The sequence below is a fragment of the Anguilla anguilla genome, chromosome 4 (genome assembly GCF_013347855.1).
Source record: "Anguilla anguilla isolate fAngAng1 chromosome 4, fAngAng1.pri, whole genome shotgun sequence".
NCBI classification, from domain to species: domain Eukaryota; kingdom Metazoa; phylum Chordata; class Actinopteri; order Anguilliformes; family Anguillidae; genus Anguilla; species Anguilla anguilla.
This window is the reverse complement of record NC_049204.1, coordinates 41561440-41578016: the sequence shown is the minus strand read 5'-3', so window position 1 is coordinate 41578016 and position 16577 is coordinate 41561440. Positions and strand designations below refer to the sequence as shown.

The 16577-nt window shown below is 40.7% G+C and overlaps 1 protein-coding gene across 2 annotated transcripts in view; it reads left to right on the top strand.

The window, feature by feature from the left end:
* The first annotated feature begins 322 nt into the window (after window positions 1–322).
* Window positions 323–16577, top strand: part of chodl (chondrolectin) — a 52824-nt gene continuing 36569 nt past the window's right edge. Inside the window, exons 1-7 of one of the 2 annotated variants that reach the window (XM_035412670.1) lie at window positions 323–823; window positions 3822–4164; window positions 4671–4828; window positions 5080–5124; window positions 12678–12746; window positions 13214–13300; window positions 14607–14703. In XM_035412670.1, coding sequence (XP_035268561.1) covers window positions 739–823; window positions 3822–4164; window positions 4671–4828; window positions 5080–5124; window positions 12678–12746; window positions 13214–13300; window positions 14607–14703 — 884 coding nt within the window. In that variant the 5' untranslated portion in view covers window positions 323–738. The remainder of the gene's footprint in view (window positions 824–3821; window positions 4165–4670; window positions 4829–5079; window positions 5125–12677; window positions 12747–13213; window positions 13301–14606; window positions 14704–16577) is intronic. The other variant, XM_035412672.1, reaches the window with a different exon arrangement.

Here is a 16577-nt window from a genome sequence, read left to right as displayed (position 1 = left end):
CAAAACGCGGGATGCAAAACTAATATTCGAATTCTCAAATTTAGGTTCGAACTTTAAATAAAAAGAAAAACGAATATTTTTTGACAGCCCTAATAGGCCTATATGCTAATAATAAGTTGTTAATCCATCTAGCTAGCTGGTTGCTAAACAGCAACGGTACATTACTTAATACAATAGCTATTGCATTTTCATTGAATATAACGAATTAAAATACAACTTAGGTAGGTTAACCATTCTGACAGAACTGCAGTTTGTGTGTCGCTACCATTCACAGTTACGTGGTCATATATCCTATTTAGAATGCGTTTCTGATCTTCCTCGCCTTAAACTTGTCATAATTGGCTTCAGCATACACATTACGGGGCGTGTTTTGGTTTAATGCAATTTGCGACCTAGTCGAAAGGTTACAGCTGTGGCCTGTATTCGCTGAAATCGAACACTGCCAGTCGCGCGGGATAGATCAATAAAGTGCGAGACTGGCAGCCGAGTGTGTCGCTGTTTTTCAGGCAACACCGCACAAGCCAGCGAGACAGCGGGTAGAGTAAGCTTTCTCTACTCCGCGAGCCCCCTTCAAACTGATAGCCGCCGGTGGGACGATGCCAACCGCTGAACCGAACAAGCACAGCCGCTGCTACTGAACTGTTCACCGAAGCGCCCTGCTGTTCGACTGAGCGGTTGTGCAGGGCGCTCTCTAATTCATCGCAGCGCCGTAAACTAAAGTCGCGGGTGTCCCCGAAGATGCGCATGGACCCGAGCATCCTTCCAGTCCTATGTGGAGTGATGGTGATGGTCTCCAGCTGCCTTGGCGCAAGGGTTGTGAGCGGTGAGTGGAAAAACAATTTTACCTTCCTGACAGTGTATCTAAAACATGATAAAAAACATGATTTATAACCTTTCAAATATAGAATAATAATTAAACATACAACCAAAATGAATCCTCTTTTCAAAGTCTAATAACTGACACCACCACGAATTACTTTAGACGCGGTGAGGCAGGAACAATGAACCAATGTAGTTGTTCGGTTAAAACTGAACGGTTCCACCGTACTAGTAAAATGTATTTAAAACTGAACACACTACAGTGTTCACATAAAATTTTAATCGAACAATTATACTGAAATGTTGAATACCTCCTAAAGTTGAGTAATATGAACATTATGGTACAATAGTTTTTTTTTTTTTTAAATCGCGCAATAACAAACAGTGCAGTAGTAAATTACTTATAAAACTGTGTCTTTTTGGATGCTGCAATGGTCAGATACTTTTAAAGGACATAAGTAATATAGCTTAGTATTCTTACTTCTCAGCTTTAGCAGGGTGATTTGACTATTGCCATGTCTGTTGATTTTCATGTTTAAATTAAACTGAGTCATATATTGCAGTGTTTTACAAAAAAAAAAAAACGTACAACAGGTTTTACTGCAGCAGACTATTTTTCTGTCTGTTCTTGTTATCCAAGACAAAGATACTTTTGAAAAGGGGATTCAGCAAAGGTTTTTCCCTCTTTTTAGTGGCTCATGTGATTAATGGCGGGTGACAGATTTGCTCTTACAGCTTTTTAAAAAAAACAAAAACAAAACGGTCTCCTTCTCCATTTAGTTTATTGCTCCTGTGTATTCTTGGAAGAAAATTCGCGCGCACGACGGCGAATTTTCAAAGTAAGTTCTCGGAACAGATGTGATTCCGTAAGGTCTGAGTAATATCTGCGAGTCATTTAATTAGCTGCTGCTCATTACTTTGGAAGACTGGACTTATTTATGCGCAATACATTTAGCGTGGAACGGTCCGCGCCCGCTTAAAATAGGCTATTTTAATATTTGGTTACCCCTTAAATAGTCAAGTTTCATATTTTTATCAGTTTCATTATGTTTTTATGTAATCATTTGATGCTATGTAACGTATGTGTGTGTGTGTGTGTCAGCTATCGCATGCAAAAGATTTTCTCAAGATCTCAAGATACATTTCCTGGTTAATTAACTAGGCTCTGCGTTGTGTCAAAGGTTCACGAGAATGTTTGCAAGACAATTATCGTCGCTCCTTGTACGGTTTTCTTAGCCTTCCTCGCCTTCCATTGTGAATTGTGTAAGTAACTTCTGGTTCACTCCCACAAGTAAAACGTCGTAGACGGCCTTTGGTCTCAGTTCCTCAAATACCGCACTGCACTGGTCAATAAAAAGCTGTAAAGATCTGGTGGGTAAAACTTTCATCTTGAATGTGCCCAGGGGTGTACTTACAGTGGTCATCATTCTGCTTCTAGCTATAGGAAAGACCTCTTCCCTCAAGATCAGTTCTTGTCAAATAATCTGAGATCAGCTTACTGTCCCGAAGTCTATTACTTTTTGCAGTAGTATTAAAGGGAACTGTGGTTTACCTCCTGTTTGCGAGGGGAAATGGTTTTCCCTAGATGACAGCTAGAACAGTGCAGGACGGAGAATACTTCTTTCAGGACTGTAGAGGAGTGTTCTCTTTTTTATGAAAATTGTAACCAGTCGCATACTACTTAGACACACACATACACGCATGCATGCACCACACACACACACACACACCACACACGCACCACACCCATGCACAGGTCAACCCAGCTCTCAAGCCCATCCCAGCTAAGAGTTCTGACTAATATTCGTGCAACACTGTAAAATAAAACAAAGTGTAAAATAAAATAAAGGTTCCCTAACTATCTGCATTTTGACCACAGCCATAAAAGACGAGTTGGGACCTCAGTATAGAGTGTGGGGCGAATATAAACTGTGATTAATACACGTGCTGTTAAATGTCTAATAATAACATGAGCTCACTGCCCAGCAGCTACTTTAAATAATTGCCTGGTTGAGAACTGCACTCTCATCACTTTGAGTCCAGTAAATGGGACCGGCTGTGCAGGATAGAACCAGACTCAGCACATCCCTCCCAGTCTCCCACCTGCCCACCCCCAATGCCTTTCTACCTCCTCCTCTTTTCTTCATCCTCTATTGTCTTCCTCCATTGTTCACTCTGTCCCTTGTTACCGCTCTGCCTCACATCTGCTCCCCTGCTTTCTCCCCACTTCCCAATCTGACGTTCCCTCCAGCCTTCATCCTCCTCCGGAAGGAACAAGATAGAGGGGAGTCTTCCTCCTGTATAGCTTCAGGCATGTGTGAAACCGAGTGTGTGTGTGTGTGTGTGTGTGTGTATCTGTGTGTAGGAGTGTATGCATGGGTGCATGTTTGTGTGTGTACCTGATAAGTCTGTGCATGTGTGTGTGGCTCTGTGTGCCTGCCTGAAGTGTGTGTGTGTGTGTGTGCGCGCGTGTTTGTGTGCAAGCCCACGACCGTGCTGTGTCAGTCTAGTCCATAGTAGGTGTATTATGAAGATAAATGATCAGGATTAAAGGTCGCAGGACTCCCCCCAGTGGATTGCATGGGCAGTGGGAATGTGATGACTGCACAGTTTGGGTTTGGACGCAGTCCCAGGCTGAATGGATGGATATAGTCTAGTGAGAGGACTAAAAATCAATACAGATTTTGATAGGCAATGCTAAGATAATAATTTTATAGTACAAAAAATACCAAGTCATCACAAAATTGTGGCCAAATGAACAACGTAATTTAACTTTGTTCTGAAAAAAGTGATGCACATGCAGAAAAATCATTGGTCTCGTAGTTCACTATGAATACTTTAGAATCATGTTGATCTACTGTATGACTAAAATATCGATTACTAAATTGTTGTATTATTTGGCTGATGCACTAAATGATTGGTTTATGATTCAATTATTGATAAACTGATTGATTGTTTGATTTATTGATTGATTAGTTTGTAACTGTGTGCCACTCACTCAGGTCAGACAATCTGCCAGGGGGGACCGGAGAACCCGTGCTACAAGATCGCCTACTTCCGGGACGTGTCCAGCCGGGTGGCATTCCGGGAGGCGAGGCAGGTGTGTGAGATGGATGGCGGGGCACTGCTGAGCGTGGAAAGCCCAGCAGAGCAGCAGCTCATTGAACGCCTCCTCCAGGAGCTCAGCTCGAGCTCCTCCTCCAACCCCGCCCACTCTGAGCCCGGCATCGCCGACGGCGACTTCTGGATTGGCCTGACCCGGGACGGAGAGCCTCAGGACCAAGGTGGCTTTGCCTCCTGCCCTGACCTGTACAGGTGGGCTGACAACAGCGTCTCGCAGTTCAGGTGAGAGTCTCAGCAAAGTATGGATGTCACCAGGTAACCGCCAAAACTTCCCAACAGATTTTACACTCTTACAACAGGAAATTAATACAGTAGATTATTTCCCGAATAATGACTTGGAACAACTTCTAATTCTGTGTTTCATTCCTTTTAATGGATTCGTAATTCAAATTTAATAGCCTTTTGTAGATTTACTCATTATTTATATGCATTTAATAGTATTTTTGTTTTTATATTCCATCTAATAATTCTTTTTTCTTTTTGTTGAATATGTTACTCTTATAAAAGATTAACAGCCTATATCCCATTTAGGGATGATTTTTAACCTTTTTGTAACCATTTTTAATTAGTTTATCTTGTTTTAATAAATTAAATATATATGATTGCATTAATAAACTAAAAACTAAACATGACTCCTTAGCCGCTGAAACAGACACTACTACAGCCCTTGCATTGTAGTTTGTGGATCCATGCGTACACATATTCACACCAGGTGTGGCACATTGCAGGAACTGGTACTATGATGAGCCGTCTTGTGGGGGAGAGGCCTGTGTGGTGATGTACCACCAGCCCACTGCTCTCCATGGGCTGGGCGGGCCCTACCTGTACCAGTGGAATGATGACAGGTGTAATATGAAGCACAACTTCATCTGCAAGTATGCGCCAGGTATTGTACCACTGCTCACTCTCATATCACGCACACACACACACACACACACACATACATTCACAGTTAAATACATGTACATGCACTCAGACTTGGTCATTTATTTCAATATTTCATCAGGCAAATTGAAACGATCCCATTGGAGGCCTCTCCCTCTTCCTAATATCAACTGAAGAGCAGCTAGATCACATCATTGGGTGTTTATTTCTGCATCTTATTTACCCCACAGCACCTGTTTATTTCTGTTACAGAGAGCCTGCTGGACAAGGAGTTTTCAGACCGACCACGAGAACCAGGTGAGAAACACTTTGCTCAGCTTCTTCCGTCACTGATACTGCAGGTACCACCATGTGACGTAAAGGTAAACCACGTGGCCAGTAACTGATGAGCTGGCTGAATTGTGACAAATAGGGAACATAGGATATCCCCTACTAGCACAAAGATCTGAGTGGCCATGCAGGCCAACACCATCAGTTCATCAGTGATGTAAATGCGATTGCTTTCCGATCAACCTCACAGCAAGAAGGTATCGAGTTTGAATCCTGATTAGGGGCTTTTTGGACTTTCCAACTCAAGGTACTCCAGTTCATCCCACTGTCTGAAGACATATATTAGGCTAACTGGAGAGTTTAAAATGCCTGTAGGAATTAATGTGTGAGTGAATGGTGTGTGGGCTCTGTCATGGATTGGTGAACTGTCTGCATGCCAAGATGCTGCAGCCCTCTTCGCAACCCTGACCAGGAATAACTGGTGAAAGAAACTTGATGCAGGGTTCGTACGGTCATGAAAAACCTGGAAAAGTCATTGAAATTTAAAATGCAATTTCCAGGCCCTGGAAAAGTTATGAAAAATAATATTTTTTCAAAAGTTTTGGAAAAGTAATGGAAATATAGCTAAAGTTGCATCAAATATAATTACTAATTAAAGCCGCAAGCGGCGTTGGAAGGGGTCCAAGCATTGGCAGCATCGCGCCCCCTATGGAGCGATTTTAAAATGGCTTTGTCCTCATGATCATACGCCTTCATCCAACATATCTACTGAATATCATGATGATTGTATGAAATATTGATGACTTATGGCCAATTTTGTGCTAAGAGACGCTGTCGGATGACTTAGTTACGTCGCCATGGATGTGTCCTGGCCACTTCCCGTCAAGGCCTTTACTATGTCGTAACACTTAGATGGCATGTCATAACACTTAGATGGTCCGGTGTGCATGCACAGCTGCAGTGTTTCTGCGCCGCAACTAAAAAAGGCGTCACAGTAGTGTTGTCATGATACCGAAATTTTGACTTTGATACTGATACCAGGTTTAGTATTACGATACTCAATACTGAAATGATACTTGAAACTTAAACGGTGCTAATTCGATACTCGGTACCTAACAATACAAAAATTACCTTAATAGATCAGAAACGTAATGTCCACAAGGGTTGACCTCATTTTCGAATTCATGGTTTATTAACAACCTGGTTCATTAACAACCTGTAAGCTGAAGTCTCGTCAACATATTAATATGCATAGGCCTATAGTGTTACACTGAACAATAGAAAAATATGTTAAATATATTTCAAAAATTAAACAGTTGTAAATAAATAATCTTTAAAACAGGTCTTTCACCTTTAAATAGATTTAAAAACAGCATATTTTAATAACAATATAGCATCTATCTATAATAAAATATTTCCAAATTGGAACACCTATTGCTACTGAAGTGAACTGAGTCAAAGCTTGCGCTGTTTGAGGGAAGTGAATACACAAGCGCAGGTCACCTCACTTGGCAACCTTAGTTGCTACTGCCATCTAGCGAAGATTCTGACAAACTACACTTTTCATCCTCTAAATCAGTAATGCGGGAGACATATTTCCCTGGCTTTTACATTTGACGCAGAACTACCGAACGTCGGAAAATTCAAATAAAAAATAAAAAATAAAAAAAACGGTTTCCTAAGTACCGAGAAAGTGCTGAAGTTTTGGTATACCGTGCAACACTACGTCAGACACATATTCCAATCCATTGCTCAGCTTAGCAGAGAATGTACATTTCAGAGCGCCACAGAGACAGATAGAATAATAACACATGAATGCACATTTCAAATAATAAATACGACATTGAGAAAAAACGGAAGAAAGACTGAATATCATCTCGCGAATTGCGTGCTGCTCGCAAAGAAGCCTACCGTTTTATTTATTTATTTAGACATTTGCAGATGAGAAGAGTTTTAGTAACGCTGACCTATAAAACGCTATTCCAAAAGCAAAATCAGACATGTTATACATCGTTAGAAAGTTTATAATCTCACCTACTGAATAAATGAACTGTCAATCACGCCAAATTGGACTAAGAAGAACGACAACGCCGTACGCAACAGGTGTGGTATTACGCACAGCTATTTTTGAAAAAATCCGACATTTCACAAACGGATTATCCAAGACAATATATGGCCACTCATTCGCAAAAGGGACATCTACGCCTAAAACCAACGGTAAGATTGTATATTTATTCAATGTTTAATCCCAGATATTGACTGTAGAATGACATGGTATAATTTTTTTTTAAAGTTAGTCTCGCTTATTTCGTCATTCAGTGAGCAACGTTTTCACCGCTGTATTGGAATATTTTAGGGCTAATGTCGGGTTTATCGTGTTGCTACGGGATATTGCATTACATTACATTACAGGCATTTGGCAGACGCTCTTATCCAGAGCGACGTACAACAAAATGTATAACCATAACCAGGAACAAGTGTGTCGAAAACCCTACAGGGCAGCAGCCTACCGTTCTAAGTGCAGGGAACAACCGTATGGTTCAACTTTGACCCTGTAGGTTAAACTAATTAACACTAATACAAACAAGAACAGCAACAACGCAGTCTATGAAAAAATTCAAGCAATAGTTAAGACGAGTTAAGACTAAGTCACCTACGAAACAACTACCTAATTACAACCCTAATCTTACAGTCAATTTAGAGATTAAATTGAGAATACGATTTCTCTCAGCATAATGACGGATTTAAAGACTAAACGAACTCACTCGATATTGTCTTCAAATGGACCGTATTATTTATGTAGACATTGGCAGACTACAGCATAAATTGCTTCTTTTGTTTATATTCAATATTAATAATTGCAGTGAGAAACTGCAGCTGTAGGTCGTTATGTTATGGTAGCAACGGAACGAAGCGGACTATGAGGCTACCGTCATTGTTTCATTATACCAGCGTGTTTTCGCGCGTTTGCACAGAAACTCAGAACCTATCAATAAAATGGTTTAGCTGTTTCTCAGCATAATGACAGATTTAAAGACTTAACGAACTCACCCGATACTGTCTTCAAATGGATCCATGCCAAAGAAAAGTAATGATTCATCCTCTCAAAGATTTACCGTAGCGTATTATTTATTTAGACATTGGCAGAGTACAGCATAAATTGCGTTTTTTGTGAATATTCAATGTTAGAAATTGCAGCGAGAACTGCAGCTGTAGACATAAGATAGTCTGTTATGTTATGGTAGCAACGGAACGAAGCGGACTATATATGTATTACCGTCATTGTTTTATTATACCAGCGTGTTTTCGCGCGTGTGCACAGAAACTCAGAACCTATCAATAAAATGGTTTAACTATTTCTCAGCATAATGACAGATTCAAAGACTAAACGAACTCACCTGATACTGTCTTCAAATGGATCCATGCCAAAGAAAAGTAATTATTCATCCTCTCAGAAAGCTTTTACTAAGAAACGTTGGGTAGCCTATCCTAGCATGCACGCCAGGTGGCAGTGTCAGACCGTCTTTTCACTGATAAAAACTAGACCCTACGGTGTCGGATTTACTTGCGTCGCCATGGTTGTCGCTTGCCGTAAAGAAGTTTACTCGATGTCGTAATCGTTTGGATTTGGAGCTCCAAGCTTTTCCGCACCCCACCTAATGAAAAAGTCCAAATGGTGTGCAAACCATATGGCGGACATAGGTGCTCCCAATAGGAAAGTTGGAGAGCACATTCAGATGCATCAGTCGATGAAGTTTTGTGTTGATCTGACTTACGGTGTGGGAGTTATGGCCTTTTAAAGTATGACCCTCGTGTTATAGCGCCACCATCTGGTCGACATAGGTGATTTTTAGTGCCTGAGTAGTGGGGGGCCATAGGAACCCACCTGCCAAATTTGGTTGGTCTACAACTTATGGTTGCTGAGTCTCAGACATTTTTGCCGAGAAAACTGCCACGCCCCAACTAAAAAGTCTAAATGGCGGGCAAACAATTTGGCGGACATAGGTGGGGCCAATGGCAAAGTTGTAGAACACGTTCAGATACATATGTCGATGAAGTTTTGTGTTGATCTAACTTATGGTGTGGGAGTTATGGCCTTGTACGCGTTACCCTTTGTTATAGCGCCACCATCTGGCTTACATACGTGATTTTTAGTGCCTGAGTAGTGGGGGCCCATAGGAACCCACCTGCCAAATTTGGTTGCTCCAGGACTTATGGTTTCTGAGCCTCAGACACTTTTAGCGGAGAAAAATAATAATAATAAGAATAATCCTAACAGATACAATAGGGTTCCACCAGCTTCGCTGCTTGGACCCCTAATTAATCCAATCATAAAAATAGTATGTATAGTAATAAAACGTAAATTGGCACGTAACCTTCGCGGTATTTTCGTGATGCGAGAAGTTAATTCGGTCCGGCTCAGTCTGTTTACAGGCACGCCTCTGCTGATGTAGCAGTTAGTAAACGTAGGCCCTACTGTGCCAACAATATGCCAAGGAAGTGCAGCTTCAATAATATATCAGGGCTCGAAATTAACTTTTTTACTTGGTAGCACTGGTGCTCCCAACTTCAAAAACTTAGGAACACCCACCGAAATGTAAGGAGCACCAACAATATATGCAATAGATTTTTTATTGATAAAAACGACAATATAACAGTACGGTTTACAAGTAACCGTTAAACTGTCACGCATAAAATGTGTCGACTCTTCAAGGAATTGCGTGTTATGCATTCAAACGACAAAGCGCTTCTCGTGACATTAATACCGCTAATTAAATCAACCGCCAGTAAACTGCATCGGAGAAATTAGCTGTTCCAACCGGGTCGCTACACAAAACGTCCGCTTCAACTTTTCAGCTTTCGATAACGCTAATAAAGTGAACATAAACTTTTGTCTTCAGGTAACATTAGTTAACGCGTTAGCTCTCTCTGTCGCGTGACAGTGGAGTGCAGCGAAAGGGAGTGATTGAAGGCTAATATTAACCAATTTAAAATCAGCATTAAAGGTAAGAATGTCAAGCTCGCGATTGGTTAGAAGGGTCACCGTCAGCTCACAAGGGACATGCTGAGTGTACTAACTAGCGAATTTACAGAGAAAGAGACGTTCGAGTGGGAAAAAAAAAAAAAAAAAAAAGGTCGTACCAGAACAATTATTTGCACTCGCACAAATGCTCCCAATTATATTTCGAGGTCGCACAGATTAAATTTCGGGAGCATATGCGACCAAAATGGTCGCAAGTTCGAGCCCTGTTTGAGACATTGACAAAAATGTTAAACTATTCGAATTAAAATATGAGAGAATGTATCTAAGTGTGTCTGTCTGGTGTTTATTTGTTTTAGAGAGGCACCATATGTTTCAGATGCAGACCTAATTTTACTTAGTGTTATTTATTTATTTATTGACCTTTCAGCATTATTACAGGTTCATAAAGACAGTTGTCATTAAAAACACTGAATTATTTTGCTGTTACAATAAAACATCAATACTAAGTAGACAAAAAATTTTAAATATTGCAATTATCTAAGATGAGATCTAATCTCGTATCCCAAATTTAAATTAAAAATCCGCTGTCATTTAGGAGTCTGCACATATAGGGGATTGGTGATCTCCTGTATCTCTCAGTTCGACATCTTGGGATGGCCAGTTTGTTTGAGTTCCTTGTCTGACGACCTGTGAGCTCCTCCCTGAGGGGTGGTAGCCAGTCACTGAAATTGGACTTTAGCAGCTTTCTGGCAAAGCCAAGACACAGTTGAGTGTGTCTCTCTGATAGAGTGCACAATCCGAGATGCAGAGAGCCTCTGGGTACCCTGAGTACCTCTGGCCAAGTATGGTTTTACAAGCCCGTTTCTGCTTTCCAGCCTTTTAGCCTGGTCTTTAGTCAGGGAACTGTGCCAGACGGGGACTGCGTACTCCAGCACCGGGCGTACGTAGCCTGTGTAGATGGAAACCAGTTCTGGGTCTCGGACACCAAATTTCTTCAGGCGACGCAGAGCAAAAAGCTTCCTGTTCTCTGAGGTCAGCATGGTGGACCAGGTGGACCACCTGACTGTCCCAACGCAAATTACTCTGGATGGTGACCCCCAGGACCTTGACAGTGTCACAGACTTCCAGGATGTTCTGCTCAATGGAGAGAGTCGGCAGGGCGGGTGGATGCCTCATGTGGGTGACATGTAAAACTTTACATTTCTTTGGGTTGAGTTTCATTTTGTGCTCCTCTACCCAGATATCAAGACCATTCAGGGTCTGTTGGAGGGTACAGGGTAGTTGGAGCTGTTACAATAAATCATTTTAAATCGTCCCGCTGAGATAGTCATTTGTTTTGGTCATGGAAATTCAGTTAAAGGTTGTGGAGAAGTCATGGAAAAGTCATTGAAAATCATTGGTGAAAAAGTGTATGAACCCTGTTGATGGATGAATGAATGCTTTCTGATCCCAGTGATGCTTTTCTAAGTCAGACAGACCTGTAGATGATATCTGCATTCCATGTGGACTTGAAACTCTGGCTAATGATTCTGCATGCTAATGGAAAAAGTGAAAGAATTCTTATTCAAAATGAGTTACTAACAGGGGTTAAATTGGAAGCGGACACGGTAGGTAGTTTCATTAACATGTAATTTCATCTCTGGGAAATTTTAAAGAGAGGTGAATAAACAGCCCCCACGGACGCCGGCTATTATTACGGCAACTTTGGTTGCTTGAGCAAAATCAGCAGGTTGCTGGTCAGCAGCTAAGCTAGGATTGAATATTTCCCACATGCATGACGTTTTATTCAGCGGCGACTGGTGAGCTGAAAATTGGTGGGGAGCAAAACTTTCCTTTAAACTAATCATTGATCCCAACCTGTTTTCATTAGTAATTTTTCCTTTATTATCAAGCGTGCCAACGATCGGCAAGTGGCCTAATAGCCAGCGTCTTCATACCGTGTTAGGGGGATTAAATCATAAATTCAATTTATCTGTTAAAAATCCGTTTTAATCACCAAGTAGTCTACACTTAACAAACAAGATACAACAGTCTGTTGTCTACTGTGTTAGCTTTCAGAATAACCAACAGAAACAAAACCTGCACTTCAATTTTGTTTACAATCTACGCATTGCAGATATTTGCCATGAATTTGAGTGCGGAGAAAGAAGTGCATGTATCCACAAATAATGTTGATTAAAAATGTGCACAACTTCTTACTGCAAATGACAATAAATGTAGGCTATAATGCCTAGGCTACTCACTAAAACTGCCTATTTGGGGAGAGCTGGCTATATATGATAGTATTGCTATTGAGTAGCCTATTTTGTGGATTCATTTCATTGATACTCAAGGAGAATCAGGGGTAGATTCCGCCAATGCTTAGTGATTCAAACGGATTTTTCTAAATCGCATTTATCATTTATTCTCCCTAACACAATGCAAAGAAGCTGTGTGTCCCTTTCCAATTGCTTAGTCAGATCGTTTGCATGCTTGTAATCACTGAAAATTAATTAAAACAGTTTGAGATCAATGATTAGTTTAAAGGAAAGTTTTGCACATCACCAATTTTCAGCTCACCAGTCGCTGCTGGTTTTATTTTGTTTCAATTCGACAGTTTACGAAAGATGGATAAAGGAGGAAGAAAGGGAGGACAAAAGAGGAGGATGGCCGATTATTTTCGTGGGTAAAAAAATTCCCAGCATTAATGACACTCAAAACTTGAAATATGTTTTGTAAAAGCTTGCATCAATAGTATACATTCTTTTTAAAACATTGTTTTCCTTAATTACAATTATGTGCACAATACATTAAAGATACAATTATTTTGAGCTGAGAAATTCATTGGTTTGTACCTTTTTTCACCCACCTCCCACCGGATCTCAGGGTCCACCCACCTCCCGAATCCCAATTTAACCCCTGGTTACTAATGAATGAAAGATATATCAAAGGGGTCATTGAATGATCTAAAACAGCTATTGCGTTTTAAGCACTTCTTGTGTATAGTAATTCAAAGAATTAGCCATATGAGGCTACAAGATGGGCTAAATGACCTCTTATTATTGTAAAGTTCATATATTGCTTTGTTATAAACATATTTAAACCCAGATTTTGGCACACACTACTTCTGTTCCTTACACTTTGTGTCTCCAGATGTGTCCCCGAAACAGCCAGAAGAGAGTGACCCCTCTGTCACTAACGAAGAGGGGGCTTCCCATGTTCTGGTGGTTGGCCCCTCTGGTGAGCCGGTGCACTCCTATATCTGACCTGGCTTTATGTCGCTGGTGCAGACCAGCACCACAAACTGTGTGTTTATGTGTGTGACCTGCACGTGTGTACAGTGTGAGTGTCTGTATGTCTGTATTTCTGTAAGGCTGTTGTGTGGTAAGAAATGTGTAAATGCAGATTTATGTGTGTGTAAAGTACATGCTGTTATCTGTAGGAGTGGCCCTGAGTGTGTGTGTGCATGTGCGTGGAGTGGGGGGCCGGTTGGGTCTGTATGTTCATTTACTGTTTGCACTGTAGGAGTTGTCCTGGTGTGTATGCGTGTTTATGTGTACGTGTGTACTTGTAGCAGGGGCATCGCCTGGGATTTTGGACCCCATGAAAAGATCTCATATTTGGCCCCAGTTCCAACACCCCAGGTCACCCCATCCCTGCACAATTACTGTAACCACACCTCCAGAACCCAATAATCGACCCATTCAGCACTTCAAATATCTTTGTACGGTTGCAGCTCTCTTGTTGTCTGATATTTACTGACAGTGAGCTATGAAAATATTCATGATATTGTGCATGCATGCATTCAACATTCTATATACAGTGGAACTCACTACGTGATGCAAGAATATCTGATACCCTCTATAAGAAATGTGCTAAAAGCCATCAAATAATAACATCACCATAATTTTAGTTGGTACCATTTTAATGACTTTGATTTTAAATACTAATATTTTAACAGTGATTTGAACATGGACACTACAGTGACAATGAAATCAAGGGCAAAAAGGCAGTGGCTCTAAAGGTAGGCCCTTAAATACAGCCACAGGTGCCAATTAACTCCCAATTATGACAATTGGCCAATCAGAAGCTTCTAAAAAGTCATTACAGGAATTTTCCAGACTGTTTAAAGAGACAGTCAACTTGATGTATGTAAATTTTTGACCCACTGGAATTCTGATATAGTGAATTAAAGCTGAAATAAATCTGTCTCTAATCGATTTTTTAAAAATTACCTTTGATGTGAACAAAGTAGATGCCCTAATTGCCAAATGAAATGTATGGTAACATTAAATGTGTGGAGTTGTGAAAAATTGAGTTTGAATGTCTTTAGCCTAGATGTATGTAAACTTTTGGCCTCAACTGTACATTGACTCATCATTTAACCATGGCAGTGGAAGTCTTTTTTGACAACAGAATTACAGTGGCTATCGGTTAAACAATGGCTGTCACTTTAACATAGTGTGATTCTCAATACTTAAAATTGTCCAGTGCCCAAAACAGATTATAGGCTATTTTTATTACATAATGATCATTTTATCTGAAGGGCTGCTCCTGGTCTATGTGATCATCCCCACCATTCCGCTTCTCCTGCTGATTGTGGTGGCCTCAGGAACCTGCTGCTTTCAGATGCTCAGCAAGAGGTGAGGAAAACTGCTCTGTAACACACAGGCGCACACATACACACACACACACTTTTACTTGACTGCCATGTAGCAGACATTCTTATCCAGAGTGACTTACAATGCAAATACAAGTGCAAAGATCAGAGATCAAGGTAATTCCCTGGGGGGAGGGGGGAGTATAGTATCCAGGGAGACATATTTTAATGTACTTTTGACATCTGTCAAAAGTCTAAAGGAGCTGAACTTCTGACAGACTGCAGTATATGTATTCATTAGTGGTGCACAATAATATTTGGGTTGTATTGGTTTCGACAGGTATGAACGTGTTAGTATCGGCTGATAAACTAAGGTGATGGCCGATATGATGAGACAGTATATATGCACCAGAGAGGCAGCACGTGATGCATTGCTGATGCTGTAGATTAAGTAAAAACATCACACTCAAAAAGTAGCCTTATCATAGTTTCTCTTTCTTTTTTATTTTTTAATTTCTTTTTGTTGGACAAACTCACAACCAAAGCTATACAGAAGCTCACTAGCTCTAGATGCATGCCCTCTGCTTAATAATAAAGTAAGCAAGATAATATAATATTTTGTTACACAAATGCAGTTTTTTTTTTTACATTTTTCCTAGTCACATTTCAGTTTTTGATATTTCCCTCAGAATGTCCTCCAGCGCACCCCTGGTATTCAGCTGTTAACTGTTTGCTATGCAGTTATAGTACAACTGGTAAAGTTTGGTCCTTGCCATTTCCGTCATGTTGTTGAACTTGTAGTCACAATATTAGTACTTGGCCAAGTTAATATAGTGAGCTAGCTAGTTTGTACATGGAAACTTGGAAGCTAGTAATTATTGAACACAAAATAAAACCAATAAAAATAAACTTTCCTGGCTGTTAAAATGTGCACACCATTTCAGCAAAATAAGTAGGTAACCATTTGGACAGCTGTATGTGTTTCTCCAACTTTCACACAATGAGGGACTTTGGCACTTAAAACCTTTTTTCCAATAACACTATACATTTATGACAGACGTGAAAAGGACAGTGACGAATGAGCGTTGCGATTTTCTTGTATCTTCACCCATCCTGTGGCCACACCAGTGCTGTAATCCAGCTGATATCTGGATATCTGATATCTGAGCACAGCAGGCCTTCCTCATTCCCATAACTCACCCCCCCCCCCCCCCCCCCCTCCACTAGCCCACTTCAGAGAAACCAGAACAAGTCCATAGATCTCACCGAACTACAGTATATCTGCGCATTACAGGGTGCTTTATTTGGGTGATTTATTATATTTACTAAACTGCAGTGTTACGACGGCGATGCCTTTTTAACATATTTTCAATCACTTCCACAGACTGCGGGATATCATTCAGACAATTAATTTAATCATGGCTCTTACTGTAAACTCCAAGCTGCTTGTGGTTGTAAAAGGCTTTTTGGCACCTGTTCAACTCCAGTGTTTAAAATGTTGAATTGATGCAAAGGGGCCAGCTTTGCAGTGTTTGCCACATGCAAGGATACAGGGACTTAAAAATTGTTAGTGATGGGGAGACCATGTCTGGCTATGTCCCACATCCACATCCCTTCAGCACATTTTGGTATTTAGAAATGTAATAATAATAATAATAATACATTTATTTTATATAGCGCTTTTCATGGTCTCAAAGACGCTTGACAAAACATGGTACATACATACATACATACATACAGTGAATCATACAATTCAGAGGAAAAAAAACAATGCAGTGGGACTAGTGGTGCAGTGGTGGTAGGAGGGGGTGTGAGGTGGAAGACAAACATCAAGGGAAGGATAGGGAAAAGGGTGGGTTTTAAGACTAGATTTGAAGGAGGTGAGTGAGTCTGAGGTACGGATGTCAGGGAGAGGGC